Genomic DNA, 27,286 nt, shown 5'->3' on the forward strand with positions numbered 1-27,286 from the left:
GAGGCCAGTTCATTGGCTATATTTAAGAGGGAGTTAGATGTGGCCCTTGTGGCTAAAGGGATCAGGGGGTATGGAGAGAAGGCAGGGATGCGATACTGAGTTGGATGATCAGCCATGATCATATTGAATGGCGGTGCAGGCTCGAAGGACCGAATGGCCGACTCCTGCACCTAATTTCCATGTTTCTATGTCCCTCAGCCAGGTTTCCGTAATAGCTACAACATCCCAGTCTCACCTACCTGTCCACGTCCTGAGTTCATCCGCCTTACCAATCTCACCTCTGTGTTTGGTCCCAGTGATGGAGAGAGAGGGATCTCACCTCTGTGTGTGGTCCCAGTGATGGAGAGAGAGGGATCTCACCTCTGTGTGTGGTCCCAGTGATGGAGAGAGAGGGATCTCACCTCTGTGTGTGGGTCCCTGTGATGGAGAGAGAGGGATCTCACCTCTGTGTGTGGGTCCCTGTGATGGAGAGAGAGGGATCTCTCCACGAGTGGTGTCCCTTTCAGGGGAAGAGGCCGATCTGTGTCTATGTTAAGGAGTGAGCTATTTTGCGTCCTATTGATGTTTGTCCCAGAATACAGTTCCTGGACATCGAGTATCTCCTTTATCTCCAGTTTTAATTCCCTGTTTTCATTTCCAGAATGTCACCTGGTGAAATGAAGATTCTGCTGCTGATTCTGGGTTGTCTGAGTGAGTATTTAACAAGAGTGTGACGGGGGTAAACTGTGGTGCTGTATATCATTAGTGGATGCTGGTTATGTATCGTCTGTGTGAAAAACATCATCTAAACCATCCTCAGTGGCACAACAGTAGAATTGCTGCCTTACAGCACCAGAGAGCGGGGTTCGATCCTGACCACAGGTGCTGTCTGTATGGAGTTTGTACGCTCTCCCTGTGACCACGTGGGTTTTCTCCGGGTGTTCCACTTTCCTCCCACATTCCAAAGACATGCAGGTTTGCAGGATAATTGGCTCTGTAAAAATTGTCCATCTGTGTGTAGAATAGAACATGTGTACGGGTGATCGCTAATCAGCGCGGACTCTGTCGGCTGAAGGGCTACGCCGTTTTCCACGCTGTATCTCTAAACTAAACTAAATGAAACCGTGAATGAACTAGTCTGCACCATCCTCCGGAGTAGAGAATTCTGGGGTTTCACTGCCCTCTATGAGAGGAAGTTCCTGTGCAGTTTTAAATGACTGCTCTCTTATCTTGTAACTATGTCCTCTCATTCGAGCCTCTGCCACTCATAGAGCTCTAGAGTTGGACAGCATAGAAAGTAGAGAGTAGAGGGGTGGAGGGGGAATAAATGGGTAGACGGGGAGAGGGGTGTGAGGGGGAATGGAGAAGGGGGAGAGGGGGAGGTGGGTCGTTCGCTCACGACTGCACTCCCGCCCCTCCAGTCGCCGTGCTTCACGCACACAGTCCTGGCTCCTCCCCTCTCTCTCCCCGGGGACACGCGGTGAACAATACACGGAGGGCTGGGCCGGGGGTTGGAGCAACGTTTACAAACATTGGCCTCAGCTCACACCCGTCGGCCTGGACCCCAGCAACCGCTCCAGCTGCTGGCCCTATCCCCCCCTTCTCTCGTTCCCTTCTTCCCTCTCTTCCTTCTCTCCTTCCCTTCCTCCCTCTCTCTTTTATCTTCTCTTATTCGCTCCATCCCTTCTTTCTTTCCTTCCCTCCCTCCTTTACTTCCCTCCCTACTGTCCTTCCTCCCTTCTCTCACTCCCACCCTCCCTCCCTTACCTCCCTTCCCTCCCTCCGTCCCTTCCTTTTCTCTCACCCTCACACACACACCACACACACACACACACACACACACACACACACCACACACACACACACACACACACACACACACACACACACACACACACACACACACACACACACACACACACACACACACACACACACACACACACACACACACACACACACACACACACACACACACACACACACACACACACACACAACTGGGGTTAGGATGGGGTAGACGTCCAAAGGGCCGGATGGGGTTGAAGCCTAAAATGTAATGTATGGACCAGTTTTTCGCCAATAGTTATTGGTTTTCCAGGATCTAGTTAATTAAATTACTTTTATTCATTTCACAGTCACTAAAACAAGTGGTATTGTAACTATGTACTTTTCAGAGGTGCTCCACACATTTTGTTTGTTACTTATAGGCTTACATGTATGCAATTTTATATTAAAATATAGCTTAGATCTGTTTGGTCCATTAAGTCGTGGACACGTTTTAAGCGCACATTTTGATTAATTTCCATTCTACCATAGATTTAAAGTCTATAATAGACTTTAATTATATTTCTATGAATCTATAGACCTTGGCTGGGAACCTGGGGCTCACCAAAATTGGGCCCAATTGGACCCCGCACCTCCGAAGGCCGGCCCTGAGGCAGGAGTAGGCCATTCGGTCCTTCGAGCCAGCACCGCCATTCAATGTAATCATGGATGTTCATCCCCAATCAGTACCCGTTCCTACATTTTCCCCATATCCCTTTGACTCCACTATCTTTAAGAGCCTGATCTAGCTCTCTCTTGTAAGTATCCAGAGAACCGGCCTCTGAGGCAAAGAATTCCACATAAAGTGGGAATAGGGAGCTGGGGAATGGAACTGATCTTGTTGCACCCCTGGGGGTTAATCATGGGCATTATGGCTGGAATGGTCGGCTAGTGTCGTGTGGTCAGTGAATGTTCATCTGAGGTGATGCCCTTTATTCCACCACATACAATGAAAGAGCACACCTAGATTCCAGAACAGCAGAAATGGGAAAATTCAGAATCCATGAATAATGAAATACAATAAAAGTCCGATAATCCGCCATCCCACTAGTTGGAAATACTGATGATTCAGCATCTTGCTCTAAGGATGTTGATAGCTGTCCTTCCATCCACCTACAAGGAATCCTGTTCCCAGAGCTCGCTCCCACTCACTGGGATCCCTGATCTCAGAGCTTCTTCTTTCCCCTCATCAACACCACAGTTCCCAGAATTCTCTGCCTCACACTCATCAACACCTCCCGTTCCCATAGCTCCCTCCAACTCACAGAGACTCCCGTTCCCAGAGCTCTCTCCCATTACTGGGAACCTGGATCTGGTACTCCCTCTCACTCACTGGGACCCTGGATTTGACGCTTCTTCCCATTCACTGAGACGCTGTATACCACACTCCCGCCCCCACGCCAGGATCCGGTACCATGCTCACTCCCACTCTCCGGGACCCAGTGACTCAACCTGACCTCGGCTGCTGTGTGTGTGGAATTTGCCCGTTCTCCTCGTTACTGCATGGGTTTCCCTGGTGTTCCAATCTCCTCCCACGTCTCCAAGATTGTGGAATATTAATCAGCAGCTGCAAAAGGTCCCACAGTGTGGGGGTAATGGCAATCGATGGGCAGGTGTCAGAAAATGGCCAAGTTGCAGCGATACATGGTAGTGACGAGAGGGTGAAGGGGACTGAGTGGATCAATCACTGGCATGAAGCTGATGGGTCACAAGGTCATTGTTGGGGCAATCAGTACATGGTGGGAGAGAGATGAAGCTGAGTTTAGAGACGTGGGATTGGTCCCAGTGTTTATCCGGGCCATGGTGTCATTGGTCAGGGAGTGAACGGGAGATTATTGATGCTCGGGGTTGGTGACGGTGGAGATACAGATGAGGGAGGTGGGGAACAAGAGGCTGAGGACATGAGCTGAACTTGACATTAACACCCAACATCACTCTGTCCCTCAGCCACAGACTCCGCACTCGGTGACCCGTGTGTGACCCACACCGTCCTGGATCAGCCCTGGAGGAGCATGGATTGTTCCAACACTGAGTGCAGCGCTGGGACATGGATGGATGATAGAAATCTTGCAGTGGGATGGTACAGATTCAACAGGTAACGTGAGGACTCTGATGGAGAATGTGAACAGGACAATGAGGGGTGTGGGAGGGGGATATGTAGGGAGACCGGATCATCAGTTGCTGCAATAGGACGGGCGTCAGTACAGAGAATGGGGAGATCCCACATTGTGGAGAGAGAACAGGGGAAGATGGAAGGGGAGAGAAAACAACATTGGATTCCCTGGAATGTTGAACAAGGATGGGGTGCGGACATTAATGGCCTCGATTCCCGGTCTCTCTCTGGGTGAACAAACCCCCTCAGTTCAGGGGCTGATTCTCTGATTGTTGTTTCAGTTCCGGTGGATGGAAGATTCCGGAGACTGTCGTTCCAGTGAATCACTGCTCCGGGCAGTACCCAGGCTGGTTAGTCGGTAGGTTCAGAGTTTACAATAGATGGTCTCAGTTATTGTTGTGGAGGGTCAGACTGACGGCTCAGACCTCTCCAGAGGGCCCCTCGCACGGACACGGAACCCAAACTCCCTGAGCAGTGGCGTAGGGTGGGTTTTGAGCGTCCGTGGCAGTTTAAAGTTTTGCGCTTTCTCATTAGTGGGGGGGGGTGGCGGTTTTGCGCGCTCCTCATTAGGCGGGGGGGGGGGGGGGGCGGGGGGCAGAGGCGGGGCGGGGGTGCAGAGGCGGGGGGGGCGGGGGAAAAGGCGGGGGGGCAGGGCAGGCGGGGGTAGAGGCGGGGGCTGGGGCGGGGGGGCAGAGGCGGGGGGGGGGGGGGCGGAGGCGGGCGGGGGTGCAGCACGGGGCGGGGGGGGGGAGCTGGGGGGCAGAGGTAGCGCGGGGGGGGGGGGGCAGAGGCGGAGCAGAGGCAGCGGCGGGAGGGACAGCGGCAGCGGCGACCAGAACTCGGAGCTGGGGCGGCAGTAGCGGCAGCCTGGCCCGTGCTGTTTTTATACTCACAGCTCCAGGTAACCCCTCCTCGCTCCAACGACTCCCCGGGCCTCTTAATTTTATTTAAAACATTTATTCAACAATTTTTTTGCGCCCCTAAAAATTTAGCGCCCGGGGCAACCGCCCGACTGGCGCCCCCACGCTACGCCACTGTCCCTGAGAGGTTCCCCCACAGTCACTCAGACCGCGCTCCGGCCCTGGATCCTCACGGATTTTGGTGGGGAAGCTCCAGCTTCCTGGTGTTTGCTGACAGTCGGGCTACGGATCCGATCCACCCGCTGTCCGTGCACCGGATCAGAGCCGGAGCAGTTTCAGTGGCGGGGCAGCTCACAGGGAGCTGGGTCCATCTCGGGATATCCACAGTTCACCAATGAAGCGGAGAAATTAACATTGAACACAAAGTAGATCATTATATTTAAGTGCTGGAGTAACTCAGCGGGTCAGGCAGCATCCCATAGAGAACACAGATTGGTGACGTTTTGGTTCGGGATCCTTCTTCAGATTGATTGCTGTTGGGCTGGGAAGAAAGCTGCAAGAGAGAATCGGCAGGACCATGCATGGCACATCACAGGTGAACGGAGGCTGAGGGGGAATCTGATGGGGGAGATTGATGGCTAAAGGCCAGAGTTGTGAAGCTAGAGGAAGGAATGTAGGTGGAGGGGGAAGGGGAGAGCAGGGGTAGGTGCAAGGCCAATAGAGAATATGGGGTAGGGGTGAAGAAAGAAAGGAAGGTGTGTTGTATGGGCGGGGAAGGTGCTGGTGCTTCCATCAGGTTACCTCCAGTTGGAGAATTCAATGTTCATACCATTGGGTTGTTGGCTACCCAAGTGGAATATAAAGTGATATTCCTCAAGTTTGTGTATGACCTGACTCTGGCAATGAAGGAGGCTCAAGATAGAAAAGTCAGTATGGGAATGGGAAGGGGAGTTAAAGTGGTCAGCAACCGGGAGTTGCCATTGGCCTTGATGGACTGAGCGCATGTGTTTGGTCAAATGGCCATCGTGTCTAGGCTTGGGTCTCACCGATGTACAGGATGCAACATCAGGCACACCGGGTGCAGTAGACGAGGTTGGACGAGGTGTGTGTGAACCTTTGTCTCACCTGGATGGACTGCTGGGGTCCCTGGATGGAGGCGATGGAGGAGGTATAGGGACAGGTGTTGCATCTCCTGCAGTTGCAGGGACCTGGGGCGGGTGTGGTATGGGTGTCATAGAGTCATCCGTGCCGAACCTGCTATGCCTTCTCAGGAAGTAGAGGCGTTGATGTGTTTTCTTGGTCGATGCTTCAATATGGGTGCTCAATATGGAGGTTGACGGTGATATTGACTCTTTGAGGAATTTGAAATTATCAACCATCTCTAATAAGTGAGTTCGGTATTCTGAAAAACGCAAGGAATCATGGGATTTGTCAAAGGTCACTCATGATAAACACTCTCGGCAACCGTGCTGCTACATGCACACAGACCTACACCTCATCCACAGCCAGGATCGAACCAGGGTCCCCGGTGCCGCAAGCGCTGCAGAACAGCCACTGGCCAGTCCCTGTCCCCTCGCGAGTGCCCCACCCCCGTCCGGGGGCGGCCGGAGACATCTGGTGCGACCGCGGACCGACAGGAGTCAAACGGGAGCGGCGGCCCAGGCCCACAGCCGCCACGTAGAAGAAGCGGCAACTCCAGCCCAACTCCACCCGTCCCGCCCCAAGCAACCGCCCCAGACCGACTGGACACTGCCCGTCGCAGCAATGGCCCAGGCCCACGGCCAGTGCGGAGAAGAAGTGGCAACTCCACAGCTGCGGCCAGTGTCCCGTAAATCCAGGGCCGTCAGTCAACCCAGCGGGATAGGCAGAGCTGAGCTGGACACATCCTCCCCCCTCCCGACCAGGCCCAGGCCCGACCCCGACCATGGGCGAAATGCAGGTCAGCACGCATGCAGTAGCACAGCCGCTGAGAGTGTTGATCGTGAGTGACCCATGACCTGGGCATGCGCAGTCGGAATACTGAACTCGTTTATTCGGCACGTTCAATGCAAATTGCGGCATGTTTACCACATTATTTCCTGATGTTTATTACCATCTCCTTTGTCTTGCTGACATTTTGAGAAGTGTTGTGGTCACAACACCAGGACACAAGATTTTTGATCTTCTTCCTGTACTCCATCTCATCAGATAGCCCCAATAAAGTCATCAACACAGCGGGTAAAGGGTTTGGGGTCATAGAGTGATACAGCATGGAAACAGGCCCTTTAGCCCAACTTGTCCACACTGACCAACATGTCCCAGCTACACTAGTCCCACCTGCCCGCGTTTGGTCTATATCCCTCCAAACCTGTCCTACCCATATACCTGTCTAACTGTTTCGTAAATGTTGGGATAATCCCAGCCTCAACTTCCTCCTCTGGCAGCTTGTTCCATACACCCACCACCCTTTGTGTGAAAGAGGTACCCCTCAGATACTTATTAAATGTTTTCCCCTTCACCTTAAACAATGACATCTGGTCCTCGATTCATCTACTCTAGACACGAGACTACCTGATCTATTCCATCATGATTTGATATCCCTCTATAAGATAATTCCTGTTCTTCCTGTGCTCCATGGAATAGAGTCTCAGCCTACACAACCCTCCCTATAGCTCAAGTCCTCTATTCCAGGCAACATCCTTGTATATCTTCTCTCTACTCTTTACAGGGTCGGTGTACTAGGGGACCGAGGATCCAGTGGGAGGGAGGAACTGAAGGGAATCCACATTAATCAGGAAATGGTGTTAGGTAAACTGTTGGGACTGAAGGCTGATAAATCCCCAGGGCCTGATGGTCTGCGTCCCAGAGTACTCAAGGAGGTGGCCTTAGAAATCGTGGATGTATTGGAGATCATTTTCCAACGTTCTCTCGACTTTGGATCAGTTCCTGTGGACTGGAAAGTAGCAAATGTAACTCCACTTTTTAAGATAGGAGGGAGAGAGAACATTGAGAATTATAGACCAGTTAGACTTACATCGGTGGTGAAGATGCTTGAGTCGATTATTAAAACTGTTATAGCAGCGCATTTGGAAAGCAGTGACAGGATCAGTCAAAGTCAGCATTCATTTATGAAGGGGAAATCATGATTGACTAATCTACTGGATGTTTTTGAGGATGTAACAAGTAGAATGGATGAGGGAGAGCCAGTGGATGTGGTGTACCTGGACTTTCAAAAAGGCCTTGGACAAGGTCCCACACAAGAGATTAGTGTGCAAAATTAGAGCACAAGGTATTGGGGTAGGCTATTGACATGGATAGAGAACTCGTTGGCAGACAGGAAGCAAAGGGTAGGGATTAACGGGTCCTTTTCAGAATGGCAGGCAGAGACTGGTGGGGTGCAGCAAGGCTTGGTGCTGGGACTCCAGTGATTTACAATATATTTTGGTTTCCTAATTTGAGGAAGGACATTATTGCTATTGAGGGAGTGCAGCGTAGGTTCACCAGGTTAATTCCCGGGATGGCGGGACTGACGTATGATGAAAGAATAGAATATTTATTACATGTCATTTGAACCTCAGTGAGGCTCAAACGAAACTCCGTTTCCACAGCCATACAAACAGAGACAATTCCTACAAAACATACAAACAATTCAATTTACACAAACATCCATCATAGTGAACCCACTGTGATGGAAGGCAAAGTCTTTTCTCTCCCCTGTTCTCCATTTCTCTCCCGATGTCGAAGCCCCCGGTGGGCGATGATAAGTCCCACGGCTATTTGAGGCTGCGCCGGGAGATGTATGGCCCCACTCCTGGTCTAAATGTCACAAAGTTGGAGCCCCCGATGGGCGCTGGACTGTCCCATGGCCATGAAGCCGCGCCGGGCGGTGTACGGCCCCGCTCCGGGTCGTTCCAACCCCGTGACATGAGCTAGAGAAGTCGCGTTGTGGGAGCTCAGGGAAGTGGTCTCTCCACCCGGACCCGCGAGCTCCCGATGTCCCGACAGTCCACCGGACCTGCGGCTGCAGCATGAGCCTCCGAGGCCCGGGGTCGAGTCGCAGCAACGAGCCACCACCGCTCCCCACGCTCCGAGGCCGGCCAGCCGCACGATGAGTCCGCAGCTCCGCAGGCTCCGTGACTGGAGCCCCCAGGTCGTTCAGGTTGGAGGCCGCTCCACGGTGCTAGGCCTCAACGACAATGGAGACCCGGCAGGAAAAAATCGGGTCTCACGTGCAGGGAAGAGATTTTAAAAAGTTTAACTAGCCTCTTAACTGGACAAAAAATAAAACAAGACAGGCAGGCTGAAGGGGCCACTGCAACACTGGGTCATGCCGTCACTCGAATGGGTCGACTGGGCTTGTATGCACTGGAATTTAGAAAGATGAGAGGGAATCTTATAGAACCATATAAATGATTGGACAGGCTAGATGCAGGAAAAATAATCCCGATGTTGGGGGAATCCAGAACCAGGGGTCACAGTTTAAAAATAACAAGTAGGCCATTTAGGGCTGAGATGAGTAAACATTTTTTCACCCAGAGAGTTGTGAATCTGTGGAATTCTCTGCCATAGAAGGCAGTGGTGGCCAATTCACTGGATGTTTTCAAGAGAGAGTTAGATTTAACTCTTAGGGCAAAAGGAAACAAGGGCTATTGGAAAAAAGCAGGAACGGGGTTCTGATTTTAGATGATCAGCCATGACCATATTAAATGGTGGTGCTGGCTCGAAGGGCTGAATGGCCGACTCCTGCTCCTATTTTTCTTTGTTGCTATATGCATTGTACGCCTGGAACGAGGATTGTTCGAGTTAACTGAACAAAAGGCAGGCATTGCTGAGACCCATGTGAGTGCCATGGTTACACCTTTAACGGAGAAGATCAGAGCAGTCTAGAGAGAAGATATTGAGGATGAGAACAAGTTCCACCAGGCCAAGCAGAGTGTTTGTAGACAGAAATTGATTGGGTGCCTGTTCTAGGAAGAACTTGGATGGTTCCAGGTGGGGATGGTGGGGTAGAGGGACAGGACACAAACTAGAGGAACAGCACCTCCCACCTTATGTAGCTTACAACCCAACGGTATGAACATTAGATTTTCCAACTTTAGATAACCTTGTGCAACTGTCCTCCCTGCCCCCCCCCTCCCCTTTCACCCCCATACAACCCACCCCATTTGGTTTTCCCCCCCCCCCTCCCCTCCACCGAGCCCCTGCTGGCCTGGCAACTATTTCTCCCCATCCACCCCCACCTACATTCCTGTCGCCAGCTTCATAATTCACAACTCTTTAATCCTTTCCTTTCACACGTTGGTTTAGCGCCAGAGACCCGGGTTAATCCTGATTACGGGTGCTGTCTGTACGTTGTACCTTCTCCCCGTGACCTGCGTGAGTTTTCTCCGGGAACTCCCTCACTCCAAAGACGTACAGGCTTGTAGGTTAATTGGATTGGTATATTTGTAAATTGTCCCTTGTGTGTGCAGGATAGTGTTAGTGTGCGGGGATCGCTGGTCGGCGCTGACTCGGTTGGCCAAAAGGGCCTGGTTTCTTGCTGTATCTATAAACTAAACTAAACCTTTTAGGTCTTCATATCTGGCCTTTGTGCAACCATCTGCCGATCAAATATCTTTTTGCCTGTTACTTGCTATGCTTTGTTCTGTTTCTCCTCTCTTCCAGCTTTGTGTCCCTGCAATCAGTCTGTAGAAAGGTCCTGATACGAGACATTACCTATCCTTGTTCTCCATGGATACTGCCTGACTTACTCCAGCATTTTATGTCCCTTAGTGTATTAAACAGCTACTGCACTTTCCACAGTGTCAACGAGGGTGGGGCTTCAGTTGTCAGCACCCATCAGTTTCCAGTCCAGACCCCACCCAGCACCCCAGGGTGTCAGCACCAGGAGCCACTCTCAGGGAGCAGGGGCAGCAGTGGGGAGTGTGCAGAGCCGGCCTTAGGATGTGTGGGGCACAATTGGGAACAATTTTGGTGAGCCCCAGGTTCCCAGCCAAGGTCTCTAGAATCATAAAAATTCAAATAAAGTCTATTATAGACTTTATATCTTTATGGTAGAATGGAAAGTAATCAAAATGTGCGCTTATAAAGTGCCTGTGAGTTAATGGACCAAACAGATCAAAGCTACATTTTAAAATAAAATTGTATACATGTAAGCAGTATGGAGTAAATGAGGTGCTTGAGGAGTATAAGGAATGTAAAAAGAATCTTAAGAAAGATATTAGAAAGGTTAAAAGAAGATATGAGGTTGCTTTGGCAAGTCAGGTGAAAGTAAATCCAAAGGGTTTCTACAACTATATTAATAGCAAAAGGATAAAGAGGGATAAAATTGGTCCATTAGAGAGACATTAGTGGACAGCTATCTGTAGAGCCAAAAGAGATGGGGGAGATATTGAACAATTTCTTTTCTTCGGTATTCACCAAGAAGAAGGATATTGAATTATGTGAGGTAAGGGAAACAAGTCGAGTAACTATGGATACTATGATATTCAAAGAAAAAGTAGTACTGACACTTTTGAAAAATATAAAAGTGGATAAGTCTCCAGGTTCTGGCAGGATCTTCCCCAGGACATTGAGGGAAGTTAGTGTAGAAATAGCAGGGGCAATGACAGAAATATTTCAAATGTCATTAGAAATGGGAATAGTGCCCAAGGAGTGGTGTACTACGCATGTTGTTCCATTGTATAAAAAGGGTTCTAAGAGTAAACCTACCATTTATAGACCTGTTAGTTTGACTTCAGTGGTGGGAAAACTAATGGAAAAGATAATTAGAGATAATATATATAAGCATCTGGATAAACAGGGTCTGATTAGGAACAGTCAACATGGATTTGTGCCTGGAAGGTCATGTTTGACTAATCTTCTGGAATTGTTTGAAGGGGTTACTAGGGAAATTGATGAGCGTAAAGCAGTGGATGTTGTCTATATGGACTTCAGTAAGGTCTTTGACAAGGTTCCTCATGGAAGGTTGGTTAAGAAGGTTCAATTGTTGGGTATAAATGCAGGAGTGGCAAGATGGATTCAACAGTGCCTGAATGGGAGATACCAGAGAGTAATGGTGGATGGCTGTTTGTCAGGTTGGAGGCAGGTGACTAGTGGGGTGCCACCGGGATCTGTGTTGGGTCCACTGTTGTTTGCCATGTACATCAATGATCTGGATGACGGTGTGGTAAATTGGATTAGTAAGTATGCTGATGATACTAAGTTAGGGGGTGTTGTGGATAATGAAGTAGATTAACAAAGTCTACAGAGAGATTTAGGCCAGTTGGAAGAATGGGCTGAAAGATGGTAGATGGAGTTTAATGCTGATAAGTGTGAGGTGCTACATCTTGGCAGGACAAATCAAAATAGAACGTATATGATAAATGGTAGCGAATTGAGGAATGCAGTTGAACAGAGGTATCTAGGAATAACTGTGCATAGTTCCCTGAAGGTGGAATCTCATATAGATAGGGTGGTAAAGAAAGCTTTTGGTGTGCTGGCCTTTATAAATCAGAGCATTGAGTATAGATGTTGGGATGTAATGTTAAAATTGTACAAGGCATTGGTGAGGCCAATTCTGGAGTATGGTGTACAATTTTGGTCGCCCAATTATAGGAAGGATGACAACAAAATAGAGAGAGTACAGATGAGATTTACTAGAATGTTGCCTGGGTTTCAGCAACTAAGTTACAGAGAAAGGTTGAATAATTTAGGTCTTTATTCTCTGGAGCGCAGAAGGTTATGGGGGTGATTTGATAGAGGTCTTTAAACTGATGAGAGGGATAGACAGAGTTGACGTGGACAAGCTTTTCCCATTGAGTGTAGGGAAGATTCAAACAATAGGACATGACTTCAGAATTAAGGGACAGAAGATTAGGGGTAACATGAGGGGGAACATCTTTACTCAGAGAGTGGTAGCTGTGTGGAATGAGCCTCCAGTGGAAGTGGTGGAGGCAGGTGCGATATTATCATTTAAAAATAAATTGGATAGGTATATGGATGAGAAAGGAATGGAGGGTTATGGTCTGAGTGCAGGCAGACTAGGGGGAAATAATTGTTCGGCACGGACTTGTAGGGCCGAGATGGGCTGTTTCCATGCTGTAATTGTTATATGGTTATATGGTAAGCCTACAAGTAGCAAACAAAATGTGCAGATCACCTATGAAAAGTAGAGTTACAATACCACTTGTTTTAGTGACTGTGAAATGAATAAAAGTAATTTAATTAACTAGATCCTGGAAAACCAATAAGTATTGGTGAAAAACCAGACATTAAATTTTGGGCTTCAACCCCATCCGGCCCTTTGGACCTCCACCCCATCTAAACTTTGGGGAGAGGGAGGGGGGGGGTGTGTGTGTGTGTGTGTGTGTGTGTGTGTGTGTGTGTGTGTGTGTGTGTGTGTGTGTGTGTGTGTGTGTGTGTGTGTGTGTGTGTGTGTGTGTGTGTGTGTGTGTGTGTGTGTGTGTGTGTGTGTGTGTGTGTGTGTGTGTGTGTGTGTGTGTGTGTGTGTGTGTGTTCACCGCGTCTCCACGGGAAGAGAGAGGGGTGGAGCTGGGGCTGTGTTCGTGGAGCATGGCGACTGGAGGGGTGGGAGCTCTTCCCCGGGACCGTGAGGGAACGACCCGCCTCCCCCTCTCCCCTTTCTCCATTCCCCCTCACTTCACCCTTCCCGTCTACCGATTTCTTCTACCTCCACCCCTCTACTCTCTATCCACCCCTCTCTCCCCCCATCCCCCCGGGGTAGATCCACGCGAAGATCCTAGAGCAGAGCTGGATTACTCTAGCGCAGGCCCCCTTCGGCGTGTGGCCCAATTGGGAGCAATTGGTCCAATTGGCTTAAGGGCGGCCCTGGGATTGTGGGTGGGGAGGGTGAGGGCAGCAGCTCACCGCTGACAGAGGCAGGTTAGACCCGACCCTGGCTTGTGATCACTGCCTTACACTGGCTCCACATTCACATTCCCCGCTGCACTGTGGCACCGGGTACCGTTTACAATGTTTATCATCCTCGTTCCAGATTCCCATCCCAGCGTGGGAGACGGGGAGGTGACCAGGACAGTCTGTTTCAATGACGGCAGGTACATCTGCTTCAGGCACCGGGAGATCAGGGTGAAGAACTGCACCGGTTACTTTGTGTATCAGCTGTGGCCGACACCCTTCAACTACGCTGTGTATTGTACAGGTAGGTCTCCGCTCCCCAGTGACACGGGCTGTTGGGGTTGTGGAGATATTATGGGATGTCCTGAGTCACCGACACACACAGTGGGCTGCGTGTTCAGGTCATCTCTGCCATTGGCCAGTGATCACCTCGCTCCTCTCCCCCTTCCCCCACTCAGACTTGTGACCCCACTTGGTCAGACCACCCCAACGATTCCCCCCACTCCCCCTCTCCCCTGGACCCATGCCTCCATTGTACCTTCCCCGTCTCCCATGGACCTGTTGTACCCCACTCCCCACCACCACACCCTCCCCCTGCCCTCCAAACTCGCCCTTCATCCTCCATCATCCCCCACTGATCGTGGACCCAGCCCTCGTATTCCCCCAGTCCTCCATGCTCCACATCCCCTCGCCCAGTACCCATCAACAGGTCCTCGGCCTGGACCTGTTCCCCCTCACCCCTCTCCCCCCGGGTCTGTTCCTCCTCGTCTCCGTCTCACACCCGGACCCATCTCTCCTCCCCTTGCCCCCAACCCATTTCCCTGCTCCTTTCCCCTGGACCATCCCTCACCCCCTCACCACTGCACTCCACTCAATCCCCCTGCACCATCCCTTCCCCACTCAACACAAATCTGTCCCTTGCCCACGGTGTCCTTGCACTGCCCCCTCGCCCCAGCACGACCCCAACCCCCACATGGTCTCCCCCTCACTCAACACAGCCCCTCATCCCTGAAACTATCTCTAGCCTGACCTACTGTACCCGGACCGACACCTCACCCCTCACCCGGTCCCTTCTACTCCCCCCCCCCCCCCTTGTCTTGGCATGGAACCAGCCGCCCTTTCCCCATGTTCTGTTGGTATTTTCCTATTGAATTTTCACAGTGAATCTCCTGTGTGATGGGTAAGTAATTGTTGTGCTAATGGTACACGTTCTGATACTCTTGAAGATCTGCTTGGCTGGCATCACACAAGTCCCAAGCATGTTGTAAGAACAGAATCCAATGCTCGGTTATCTTTGGATTGAGCTGCAACAAGATGGGCTTATGAAAGGAGTTTCCGCTTTGACAGTCCCTGTACTCGTTTGAGGATGTGATAAGTAGATGAGGGAAAGCAGTGGCTGTGGTGTGTTGGGATTCTCAGAAGACACTTTGTGAATTGCTGCACAAGAGGCTGCTCCTCAAGACAGAGCACATGGAAGAGTTCAGACTCTGACATGGCTCAGGAACGGAGAAAACCAAAACACAAACGTTGCCGACTGGATAGTGAACTGCTTAGTCAGCAGGGAATGAATGTAGATTATAGACATGACCCTTATATATAGCAGGCATCGAACCCTTGATTGATGAGGGGAGCAGAGTGAATGCAGGTGTAACTCATGATTAGATCAGGGCAAGAATGTGGAGAGAGACTCAATTGTCTGGACGTGTGGCAGTTGTGACAGCGAATGGCCTCTCCTCCCCACCTCTCCTCCCCTCCTTCCCCCTACTTCCCTGCCTCCTTTCATCCCTCCTTTCCCACCTCCTCTCCCCCATCCTCTCCTCCCCCCTCCTCCCCCCCCTCCTTCCCCTCCCCTCCTTTTCTCCCACTACTGCCCGCCTACTTTCCCTTCTCCTGCCCCCCTCCTCCTTCCCCTCCCCTCCTTCCCCCCCACTACTGCCTGCCTACTTTCCCCATCTCCTCCTTTCCGCCCTCCTTTCACCCCGTCCTTCCCCGCTCCTTCCCCCCCCCCTCTTTTCCCCCCTTCCTTTTCCCCCCTCCTTCCCCCACCCTTCCTCCCCCTCTCGTTTCCCCCCATCCTTCTCCCCCCCCTTCCTCCTCTTTCCCCCTCCTCGCCCCCCTCCTCCCCCCCCCTCCTCTCCCCCCCCCCCCCCCCCCCCTCCCCCCCCTCCCCCCCCCCCTCCCTCCCCCTCTCTCCCCCCTCTCTCCCCCTCTCCTCCCCCCTCTCTCCCCCCTCTCCTCCCCCCCTTCCCCCCCCTCCTTTTCCCCTCCTTATCCCCTCTCCTTCCCTCCTTCTTTCCTCCACTTCTTTCCGCCCCTTTCCTCCCCCCTTCCCTCCCCCCTCACCCCCCTTTCCACTGCCATTTTCCTCCCTCCCCACTTTCTCCATCCCCTTTTACCCCTGCATCCCCTCCCTTTCCACCCCTTTTCCCCCTCTCCTTCCCCCCCCTTCACCCCTCTCCCCCTCCCCCCCCCCTCTTCCCCCCTCTCCCCCCCTCTCTCCCCCCTCTTTCCCTCTCTCTCTCCTCCTCTCTCCCCCCCCCTCTTCCTTCCTCTCCCCCCTCTCTCCCCCCTCTCTCTCCCTTTCTCTCTCTCTTTCTCCCCTCTCTCACTCTCCCTCTCCCCCCCCCCTCCCCCTCTCCCCCTCTCTCCCTCCCTCTCTTCCTCTCTCCCTCCTCTTCTCTCTCTCTTCTCCCCTCTCCCCTCTCTCCCCCCCCCCCCCCCTCCCCCCCCCTCTTCCCTCTTCCCCCTCCCCTCTCCACCTCTCTGCTACCCCTCACCCAACCCTCCCCCCTCTACCCCCCCCCTCGCTCCCCTCCGCCCCTCACCGCCCTCTTCCCCCCTCTCTCACCCCTCCCTCTCTCCAACCCTATTTCCACCCTCGCTACCCCCCCCTCTCCCTCTCCCCCCCTCTTGTCCCCTCTCCCCCTCATTTTCCCCCCCCCCCTCCCCCCCTTCTCCCCCCTCTTTCCCCCTCTCCTCCCCCCTCCCCTCCCCACTCTCTGTCCCTACCCCCCCCTCTCTCCCCTCCCTCTCACCCCTCTAACCCCCTCTCTCCCCTACCTATCTCCCTCTCCCCCTCCCCCCTCTCCCATCTTTACCCCCTTTCCCCCCCCCTCTGCCCCCTCCCCCCCCCTCCTCCCCCCTACTCTCATTTTCTTCCCCTCTCCTCTCCCTCCCCCCTCCCCCCTCCTCCCCCTCTCCCTCCCCTCTCCCCCCTCCCCCCCTCTCCGACCTCCCTCGTGCCCTCCTCTCCCCCCCCTCTCTCCCACTCCGTCCCTCGTGCTCCCCGTCCGGTGCGGATCGGCTCCATCTCGGGCCGCGGCGATACGTCATATCCGGGCTGCAACCTGCGGGGCAACGAGCCGGGGCTGTGCGCGACGTCCCCCCCCTCTCTCCCCCCTCTCTCTCCCTCCCCCTCTCTCTCTCTCCCCTTACTCTCTCGCCCCCTCCTTCCCTCTCTCTCCCCCTCCCCCCCCTCTCTCCCCCCCCCTCTCCCCCTCCCCCCTCCCCCCTACCCCCCTCTCCCCCCTTCTCCCCCTCTTCCTCCCCTCCTGTCCCCCTCCTGACCCCCCACCCCTCTCTCCTCCCCCCCCCCCTCTCTCTTTCTCTCCCCCCGCCCCTCTCACCCCCTGCTCCCCCTCCTCCCTCCCCCCCCCCCCCTCTGACCCCCCCCTCCCCCCCTCCCTCCTCCCCCCTCTCCTCTCCCCCTTTCTGCTCCCTCTTCTTCCCCCTCTCTCCCCCCCCCCCTTCTCTGCCCCCTCTCCTCTCCCCTCCTCTCTCCCCTCTCCCTCCTCCCCTCTCCCCCTCTCTCTCTCCCCCCCTCTCACCCGACTCTCTCCCCCCCCTCTTCCCCCTTCCCCCCCTCATTTAAACCCCCCCCCCCCCTCATCCCCCTCTGCCCCCTTCCCCCACTCTCTCCTCCCCTCTGCTACCTCTCTACCCCCGCACTTCCCCCCTCCCCCCTCTGCCCCCCTCCCCTCCCCTCTTCCCCCTCTCCCTCCCCCCTCCCCCCCCCCCCCTCTCCCCCTCTCCCTCCCTCTCTCCCTCTCCTCTCCCTCCCTCTCCCTTTTCTCCCCCTCTCTCCCTCTCTCTCTCCTCTCCCCCCCCTCTCCTCTCTCCTCCTCTCTTCTCTCCCTCCTCCCCTCTCCTCCCCCCTCTCCCCCCCTCCCTCCTCCTCCCCCCCCCCTCCTCTCCCCCTCTCTCCCCCCTCCCTCTCCTCCCCTCCCTCCCTCCCTCCCTCCTCCCCCCCTCTCTCTCCCCCTCCCTCTCCCTCTCTCCCTCTCTCTCCCCCCTCCCCCCCTCCCCTCCCCCTCTCACCCCTCCTCTCCAATCTCCTCCCCCTCTCTTCCTCCCCCCCCCCCCCCTCCCCCCCCCCTCTCTCCCTCTCTCTCTTTCTCTCCCTCCCTCCAGCCTCTCTCTCCCTGAGCGGAGAGAGACTCTCTCCTTTCCCCCCTCCCCCCCCCCCCTCCCCCTCACGCCAGAGAGAGAGAGAGAGAGAGAGAGAGAGAGAGAGAGAGAGAGAGAGAGAGAGAAGTGAAGCACTGTCCCCCTCTCTCCCTCTCCCTCCCTCTCTCTCTCTCTCCTCCCTCTCTCTCCCCCCCTCTACTCCCAGCTCCAGGCCCCCCCTCATCCCTCTCTCTCTCCTCCCTCCCTGACTCTCTCCCGTATCCCCCCTCAACGGGACGCGGGCAGCCGCCATTCCCCGCTCGCCTCCCCCCCTCCCCCCCCCTCCCCCCCCATCTCCCCCCCCCCCCCCCCCCTCTCCCCCCTCCCCTCCTCTCTCTCCCCCTCCTCTCTCCCCCCTCTCTCCCCCTCTCCCCCCCCCCCTCTCCCTCTCCCCCCCTCTCTCCCCCTCTCTCTCTCCTTCTCCCTCTCTCTCCCTCCTCCTCCTCTCTCTCCCCCCCTCTCCCTCCCCCCCTCCCTATCTCTCTTCCCAATTTCTTTCTTTTCTCCCCCCTCCCCCCCTCCTCTCCCTCTCCCCCCTCTCTCCCCCTCTCCCCCCCTCTCTCCCTCTCTCTCCCCCCTCTCTCCCCCCCTCTCCCCCCCCCCCCCCTCTCCCCCCCTCCCCCCCCTCCCCCCCCCTCCCCCCTCCTCTCCCTCTCTCCCTCCCCCTTTCCCTCTCTTCCCCCTCCTCTCCCTCCCTCTCTCTCCCCCCTCCCCCCCTCTCTCCCCCCCTCTCTCCTCCTCCCTCTCCTCCCCCTCTCTCCCTCCTCCTCCCTCTTTCTCCCTCTTCCTCCCCTCTTCCCCTTCTCATTCCCCCGCCTCCCCCCCTTCCCCAAATTTCCCCCCCTCTCCCTCCCCCTCTCTTCTCCCTCCCCCCCTCCTCTCTCTTCTCTTCCCCCCCCCCCCCCTCCCCCCTCTCCCCCCCCCTCCCCCCCCCCCTCCCTCTGCTCCCTCTCCCCCCCTCTCCATCCTCTTGCCCCCTCTCCAATCCTCTTCCCCCCTCTCTTCCTCCCTGCGCTCCCCCCTCTCCCCCCCTCTGCCCCCCCCCTCCCCTCCCCCCCCCCCTCCCCCTCTCTCTCTCTCTCTCTCTCTCTCTCTCTTTTCCCCCCCCCCCCCCCCCCCCCCCCCCCCTCTCTCCCCCCCCTATCTCCCTCACCTCCCCCCCTCTCTCCACCTCTCAACCCCCCCTCTCTCTCCCCCCCCTCCCCCCCCTCCCCCCCCCCTCCCTCCCCCCCCCCCCTCTATTATCTCCCGTTTTCCCATCTCTCTCTCCCCCCCTTTCTTACCCCCCTTTTCCTCCACACCCTTCTCCCCCCTTCCTCCTCCCCCCCATGATACGCCCCTCTCCACCTCCTCTCCTCCCATCCTCCTTCCTTCCGCTGTCCTTCCTTTCTTCCCCTCTTCCTCCTCCTCCTAACCCCCATCCCCCTCCATTTGCGGTGCAGGCTCGAAGGGCCGAATGGCCTACACCTGCACCTAATTTCTATTTCTATTTCTTTCCCTCCTTCTCTCCCGAACCCTTCCTCACTGCCTTCCCCCCCTTTCCTCCGGCTCCATTCTCCCTTCTCTCACCCCTCGCTCTCCCCCTCCTTTCCTCTCTCCCTCTTCCCTCTCTCCTCATCTCTTTCTCTCTCTCTCCTCTCTCCCTCGCCCCTCTTCCCCCCCTTTCCTCTCACCCACAATTGCTCAATCCTTTTTCCTCTTCCCCTTTCCTCCCCCTTCCTTCCCCACTCCCCCCTTTCTCCCCCACCCCTTTCCTCCCCCTCCTTTCCTCCCCCTTTTCTCGACCCCCATATTTCCCCCCCTTTCCTCTACCCCCGTTCCTCTTTACCCTGTTTCCCCTTCCCCCTTTCCCTCCCCCTTTCCACCTTCCTTTTTGCTCCACCTTTCATCCCCCTGTCATCCCTCCTGTCTCCTCCCACTTTCCTCTTAACCCCTTTATTCCCTTCACCCCTCTCCTCTCTTCCCCCTTCCCACTCTCTCAACCCCCCTCTCTCATCTCTCCCCCTTCCTCCTCTCCCCTTTCCCAACCTTTCCTCCCCATTCACCCCCTCTTCCTCCCTTCCTCCCCCCCTTTTTTTTTCCTCTCCTCCCCCTCTCCCTTTCCTCTTCGCCCCCTCTCCTCTGCCCATCTTTCATCCCCTCTTCCCCCCCTTACCCCTGCTCCCCCTCCACTTTCCCCCTTTTCTCCACCCCCCCCTCCCCGCCTCCTCCCCCCTTTTCTCCACCCCTCTCCCCCTTCTCTCTCCCCCCCCCTCTCTCCCCCCTTCTCTCTCCCCCTTCTCTTCCCCCCTTCTCCCCCCCTCCTCCCCCCATCTTATTCCCCCCTTCTTCTGCCCCCCCTCTTCTCCCCCACCTTTCCATCCCTCCTTTCCGTCTGTGACCGTGTGGGTGAGTGCAGTGAGCTTTTGCAGGGAGACCGGAGTCCAGCCTGATGTCCAGTGCTGTCTGTGTGGAGTTTGCACGTTGTGTCTGTGACCGTGTGGTACTCCCCCGGGTGCTGCAGTTTCCTCCCACATTTCCAGCATGTGTTGGTTAGGTAAACGACTGGTGTAAATGCCCCACAGGGCAGGTTAATGGCAGGAGGATTCAAGGGGGAGTTGATGGGCAGATGTCAGAGAGTGAATAAAATGCAGGGATAAAGCAGTAAGGAGAGGATTGGGACCGAAGGGATCGATGTCCGGGACATTGACATGAACGATGGGCCCAGAGATCGTCTTTGTGACGGTGGGAGAGAGATGAAGCTGAGTTTAGAGACATGGGATTGGTCCCAGTGTTTATCCGGTCCATGGTGTCATTGGTCAGGGAGTGAACGGGAGATTATTGGTGCTCGGGGTTGGTGACGGTGGAGATACAGATGAGGGAGGTGGGGAACAAGAGGCTGAGGACATGAGCTGAACTTGACATTAACACCCAACATCACTCTGTCCCTCAACCACAGACTCTGCACTCGTTGACCCGTGTGTGACCCACACCGTCCTGGATCAGCCCTGGAGGAGCACGGATTGTTCCAACACTGAGTGCAGCGCTGGGACATGGTTGGATGATGTAAATCTCGCAGCGGGATGGTACAGATTCTACAGGTAACGTGAGGACTCTGATGGAGAATGTGAACAGGACAATGAGCGGTGTGTGAGGGGGAAATGTAGGGAGCCCGGATCATCAGTTGCTCCAATAGGACGGGCGTCAGTACAGAGAATGGGGAGATCCCACATTGTGGAGAGAGAACAGGGGAAGATGGAAGGGGAGAGAAAACAACTTTGGATTCCCTGGAATGTTGAACAAGGATGGGGTGCGGACATTAATGGCCTCGATTCCCGGTCTCTCTCTGGGTGAACAACCCCCCTCAGTTCAGGGGCTGACTCTCTGATTGTTGTTTCAGTTCCGGTGGATGGAAGATTCCGGAGACTGTCGTTCCAGCGAATCACTGCTCCGGGAAGTACCCAGGCTGGTTAGTCGGTAGGTTCAGAGTTTACAATAGATGGTCTCAGTTATTGTTGGGGAGGGTCAGACTGACGGCCCAGACCTCTCCCGAGGGCCCCTCGCACGGACACGGAACCCAAACTCACTGAGAGGTTCCCCCACAGTCACTCAGACAGCGCTCCGGCCCTGGATCCCGGAATCGGACAGTACTCGAGCTAATGGAAGGACCAGTACTCGAGCTAATGGAAGGACCTCTGGTAGTGAGTGATTTAAAATGTCTGTATCTTCTGCCAGATGGTAGTGAGGAGAAGGAATGACTGGGGTGGGACGAGACTTTGATGATGTTGGCTGCTTATCTAAAGCAGCGTGAAGTGTAGATGGAGTCAGTGATGGGCCAGATCTGCCCTGCATCACAGAATGAAACCTGACATCCTGATTGTTTCCGGACAGTCGGGCTACGGATCCAATCTGCCCGTTGTCCGTGCTCCGGATCAGAGCTGGAGCAGTTTCAGTGGCGGGGCAGTTCACACGGTGCTGGGTCAGTATCAGGACACCCACAGTTCACCAACGAGGCGGAGAAATTAACATTGAACACAAAGTAGATCATTATGTGTTATGTTGTGATTGTTTGTGGTTAAAGTTATTAGATTCAATTCCCGTTTGTAATTGTTGACATTTGTTTATGTTGCTTTATAGAAATTATAATTGATTGCAATTGGCTTTGGATATTGTTTGTAAATGTCACTGGACATCCGTGTTAATTAGTGAGTTGAGTACGGCACAAAGTGCTGGTGTAACTAAGCGGGTCAGGCAGCATCTCCAGAGAACACAGATTGGTGACGTTTCGGGTCGGGACCCTTCTTCAGACTGATCGCTGTTGGGCTGGGAAGAAAGCTGGAAGAGAGAAGAGGCAGGACCATGCATGGCACGTCACAGGTGAACGGAGGCAAAGAGGGAATCTGATGGGGGAGATGGATGGCTAAAGGCCAGAGTTGTGAAGCTAGAGGAAGGAATGTAGGTGGAGGGGGAAGGGGAGAGCAGAGGTAGGTGCAAGGCCAATAGAGAATATGGGGTAGGGGTGAAGAAAGAAAGGAAGGTGTGCTGTATGGGTGGGGAAGGTGCTGGTGCTTCCATCAGGTTACCTCCAGTTGGAGAATTCAATGTTCATACCATTGGGTTGTTGGCTACCCAAGTGGAATATAAAGTGATATTCCTCATGTTTGTGTATGACCTGACTCTGGCAATGAAGGAGGCTCAAGATAGAAAGGTCAGTATGGGAATGGGAAGGGGAGTTAAAGTGGTCAGCAACCGGCAGTTGCCACAGACCTTGATGGACTGGGCGCATGTGTTTGGTCAAATGGCCATCGTGTCTAGGCTTGGGTCTCACCGATGTACAGGATGCAACATCAGGAACACCGGGTGCAGATGTTGCTGTTCGTCCATCGTAGTCGAAGAAGACCATGCCTTCAGTGTTTTTGTTTGTGGGTCCGGAGGTGACTGGTGAGACCGATCCGGTCCCGGAAGGCTCGCCCCCATATGGGAAACAGTTGGGTGGGCGCAGCAGTAGATGTTGAAGTGGCTCCAGTCTTGCGAGCGGCGCGTTTCCTCTGAGCTTCTTCTCAGCTGCACGCGCTCCTGTGGTGATCCTGCTTCGACCAGTTGGGCGGTACTGGTCCTGAAGTCATGACTTGTGCTTGAATTGGTTAAAGTGAGGGAGAGTTGTACAAATCATCAGCCTCACTCTCTCGTCCTGGCCTATCTGGATCCAGTGGCATGACATTGTCAAGACGGCTGGCGATAGGTCAGGATGCAGTGGATGGCCAACAGTGTTCTATGTGAACATTGTGCCCTAATTGTGCTCCACGACACTTTGCTGGGTCCACCTTCCTACCCGTTGTACCACCAAATGGTGGTCTCCCCCGCGTATTCCCCCGGATGCAGTCTTCACCTTTCCTGAATAAGGTAATAGACACAAGGCCAAAGAGGTTTGCATTTGGTGATTTCCTTCACCCCTCCCAGGGTGCTATATGGAGGACGCCTGTGTGTGACTTTGTTTAACGTGGGGAGACTGGTGGCATGGAGTCCAAGACGACCAGAGACCCTTTTGTGCTGCAGCCTTCATCCGCCTTCCCAGCTGTTGTGATGCTCCACTAAGGTCAACTATCGTCCTCCGCCTGTTCCACCGTTGAGGTCTTGGTTGAATTGCTCTTTGTCGGAGACCTCCCCCTCGACCTTACCGCCATGGGTGGCCCTATCAGGAGCATAGCTCCAGATGGCATGGTGCAGTAGATGAGGTTGGAGGAGATTTGTGTGAACCTCTGTGTCACCTGGAAGGGCTGCTGGGTTCCCTGGATGGAGGTGAGGGAGGGGGTATAAGGACAGGTGTTGCATCTCCTGCAGTTGCAGGATCCTGGGTCGGGTGTGGTTTGGATGGGAAGGGAGAAGTGAACCAAGGAGTTGCGGAGGGAACGGTCTCAATGGAAAGCAGAAGGTGATGGAGATGGGAAAACGTGACGGGTGGTGGGATTATGTTGGAGGTGCTGGAAATGTCAGAGGATGATGTGTTGGATGCAGAGGCTGGTGGGCTAAAAGCTGAGGGGGATTTTAGCACAAAAGTAGATCATTAGTTTTTAAAGTGTGATTGCTTGAGGTTAAGGTTATTTGATTCACTTCCAGTTTGTCATTTTTGAATTGTATGTGGGCTTTAATTTCTATATATTGTAATTAATTGCAATTGTGAGATTCAACAGTAAATGAGGGCGGGGCTTCAGCTGTCAGCACCCATCAGAGGCGGGGCTTGTGTTTCCAGTCCAGACCCCGGCACCCCAGGGTGTCAGCACCAGGAGCCGCTCTCAGGGAGCAGGGGCTGCTGTGGGGAGTGTGGGTGGGGAGGGTGAGGGCAGCAGCTCACCACTGACAGAGGCAGGTTAGACCCGACCCTGGCTTGTGATCACTGCCTTACACTGGCTCCACATTCACATTCCCCGCTGCACTGTGGCACCGGGCACCGTTTACAATGTTTATCATCCTCGTTCCAGGTTCCCATCCCAGCGTGGGAGACGGGGAGGTGACCAGGCCGGTCTGTTTCACTTCGGGCAGTTACTTCTGTCACTGGAACCGGGAGATCAGGGTGAAGAACTGCACCGGTTACTTTGTGTATGAGCTGCAGCCGGCACCCACCACCAACGCTGTGTATTGTACAGGTAGGTCTCCGCTCCCCAGTGACACGGGCTGTTGGGGTTGTGGAGATATTATGGGATGTCCTGAGTCACTGACACACACAGTGGGCTGAGTGTTCAGGTCAGCTCTGTCCTTGGTCAGTGATCACCTCACTCCTCTCCCCCTCCCCCACCCCCACTCACTCTGACCTATGACCCCACTTGGTCAAACCACCCCCCATGGGTTCCCACCTCAGCCCCTCGCCCCATGGACTGTTCCTCCCCCACTGGCCATTCCGGCCCCTCCCCCTCACCACTGAAGCCGTCACCTCCCGCCCTCTCTTCACCCCCCTCTTATCACCTCACCACAAGACCCATCCAGAGCCCTGCCTGTTGATCTAGTCCCATCCCTCCTCACAGTGGAGACACTCACCACCCCATTCCCATTCCCCCCTCCCCCACCATCACCTGGACCAACAGCCCACTCCTCCAACTGCTGTCCCCACCCTCTCTCCGCTAGACCAGTCCCTCACACACAGACCTGTCTCTCCTTAACTCACCCCCCACCCCCCCCCACCCGTCCCCTCTCACATGCCTCTCAATTTGACCCTCCACCCTACTCCCTCTATGCCCACGGACCCATCTGCCCCCCCCCCCCCCCCCCGCCCAGTTTCATGGATCCCCCCCCCCCCATCAGCTGCCCCTCCTCCCCTCACCGCTGAACCCTCCTCTCACCCCTGGACCCCATTTCCTCACCACTCTCCCCTCGACCCCACTCCCTCCACCAACTTGCTCCTGACCCTGTGCACCCATCTGTCTCTGGAGTCACCCCTACCCCCATTTGTCCCAAACCACCCTCCCTCCCCCCTCCCTCTGGCTCATCCCACTTGCCCCATGACCTGTCCCTCACCTTTCACTGCTGGGCCGGTCCCCTCCCCTCCCACCCTCGCCCAGGCCTCGTCCCCTCCCATCTTTGTCTCGGCACAGATACCCACCTCCTGTAGCACCAATGGCCTCTCGTGCCATCCTCACACCAGCATGGTCCTCACCCCCTGCTCCTACACGGTTCCCTCTCCCCCTCGCTCTGCAAGGCTCCTCACTCTGGAACATGTGTCTGTGTTTCCCACCTCACCAGGCATAGTCCCACCCCCCTTGCTCTGCAGCTTCTCCTGCCTCGCTCTGCACAGCCCCCGAGTCCCTGGACCTACCTTTATCCAACCGCTTGTAACCCGGAACCGTCCCCCCCCCCCCCCCCCCCCCGCCCCCAGACACACCGCTCTCCCCCGGCATGTTCCCCTCCCCCTTCCCCGGCACAGTCCACTCGGCAACTGCCTGGCACACCCCCTCCCCAATGTTCACTCCCCCCACTCCCTGCTCCCCAGTCCCCTCCCCCCTCCCCAATGTACACTCCCCCCACTCCCTGCTCCCCAGTCCCCCCCCCCCCCTCCCCAATGTACACTCCCTGCTCTCCAGTCCCCCCCCCCCCTCCCCAATGTACACTCCCCCCACTCCCTGCTCTCCAGTCCCCCCCCTCCCCAATGTACACTCCCCCCATTCCCTGCTCCCCAGACCCCTCCCCCCTCCCCAATGTACACTCTCCCCCACTCCCTGCTCCCCAGTCCCCCCCCCTCCACAATTTCCTCTCCCACTCCCCATGGCACACTCCACACCCCTCCCCATAACAAAGACCTTTCCACCCGGCACAATCTCCTCCCCTACCCACACACACTCTCTGCTCCCACCGGCACACTCCTCCCTCCTCGACATGTCCTCCCCCCCCTCACCACAGCACACACACCCACCCTTCTCCCCCCCTCACCACAGCACTTTCCACCCTTCTCCCCCCCTCACCACAGCACACCACCCTTCTCCCCCCCCTCACCCACAGCACACCACCCTTCCCCCCCCACCACACCACAGCACACCCCCCCTCACCACAGCACATCCCCCCCCCCCCCCCACCTCCACGGCACGCTCCTCTCCTCTGCATTTATTACGAGTGGAGTCAAGAGGTCCTTCCGCAGTTATACAGGGCCTTGGCGAGACCACACCTGGAGTATTCTGTGCAGCTTTGCTATTCTTGCTATTGAGCCAGTACAGCGTGGGTTCACGAGGTGAATCCCCGGGATGGCGGGACTGTCATATGAGGAAAGATTGGAAAGACTGGGCCAAATGGCCTCCTCTTGCAACTATGTTTCTATGGCAAACTCCTCCCCCGGCACACACCCCTTCCCCTCCCCCAGCGTACTCTCCTCCCCCAACCCCCCCACCCAAGGCACACTCCCGTCCCCCCCTCTCCACGACACAATCTCTTCCCCCCCCCACCCACATTACTACCCCTGGCAGGGTCCCCTCCCCAATTGCCTGCCTGAATGCATCATCTGCCATCCCCCTCTCCCATGGCACACTACCCTCTCCCCCCCCCCCCCCACCCCCCCCCCCGCAACATCCCCACACCCCTCCCCACGGCACTTTCCCCTCCTCCTCCACTTCATAATGAGAGGATTTGAGTGCAAGAGTAGAGGGCCTTCTGCAGTTGTACAGGGCCTTGGTGAGACCACATCTGGAGTCGTGTGTGCAATTTTGGTCTCCTAATTTGAGGAAGGACATCCTTGCTATTGAGGCAGTGCAGCGTAGGCTCACGAGAT

At 55.2% G+C, this 27,286-nt stretch overlaps 1 protein-coding gene across 1 annotated transcript in view; it reads left to right on the plus strand.

Moving 5' to 3' along the window:
* LOC129711375 (uncharacterized) overlaps positions 1–27,286 on the plus strand; it is a 92,696-nt gene that overhangs the window by 7,187 nt on the left and 58,223 nt on the right. The window contains exons 2-8 of the mRNA XM_055658995.1: positions 641–690; positions 3,754–3,901; positions 4,201–4,277; positions 13,754–13,918; positions 20,999–21,140; positions 21,440–21,516; positions 24,519–24,683. Of these exons, the coding sequence (XP_055514970.1) occupies positions 642–690; positions 3,754–3,901; positions 4,201–4,277; positions 13,754–13,918; positions 20,999–21,140; positions 21,440–21,516; positions 24,519–24,683 (823 nt within the window). The 5' untranslated portion in view covers position 641. The remainder of the gene's footprint in view (positions 1–640; positions 691–3,753; positions 3,902–4,200; positions 4,278–13,753; positions 13,919–20,998; positions 21,141–21,439; positions 21,517–24,518; positions 24,684–27,286) is intronic.

Source organism: Leucoraja erinacea, chromosome 29 (assembly GCF_028641065.1).
Source record: "Leucoraja erinacea ecotype New England chromosome 29, Leri_hhj_1, whole genome shotgun sequence".
NCBI lineage: Eukaryota > Metazoa > Chordata > Chondrichthyes > Rajiformes > Rajidae > Leucoraja > Leucoraja erinaceus.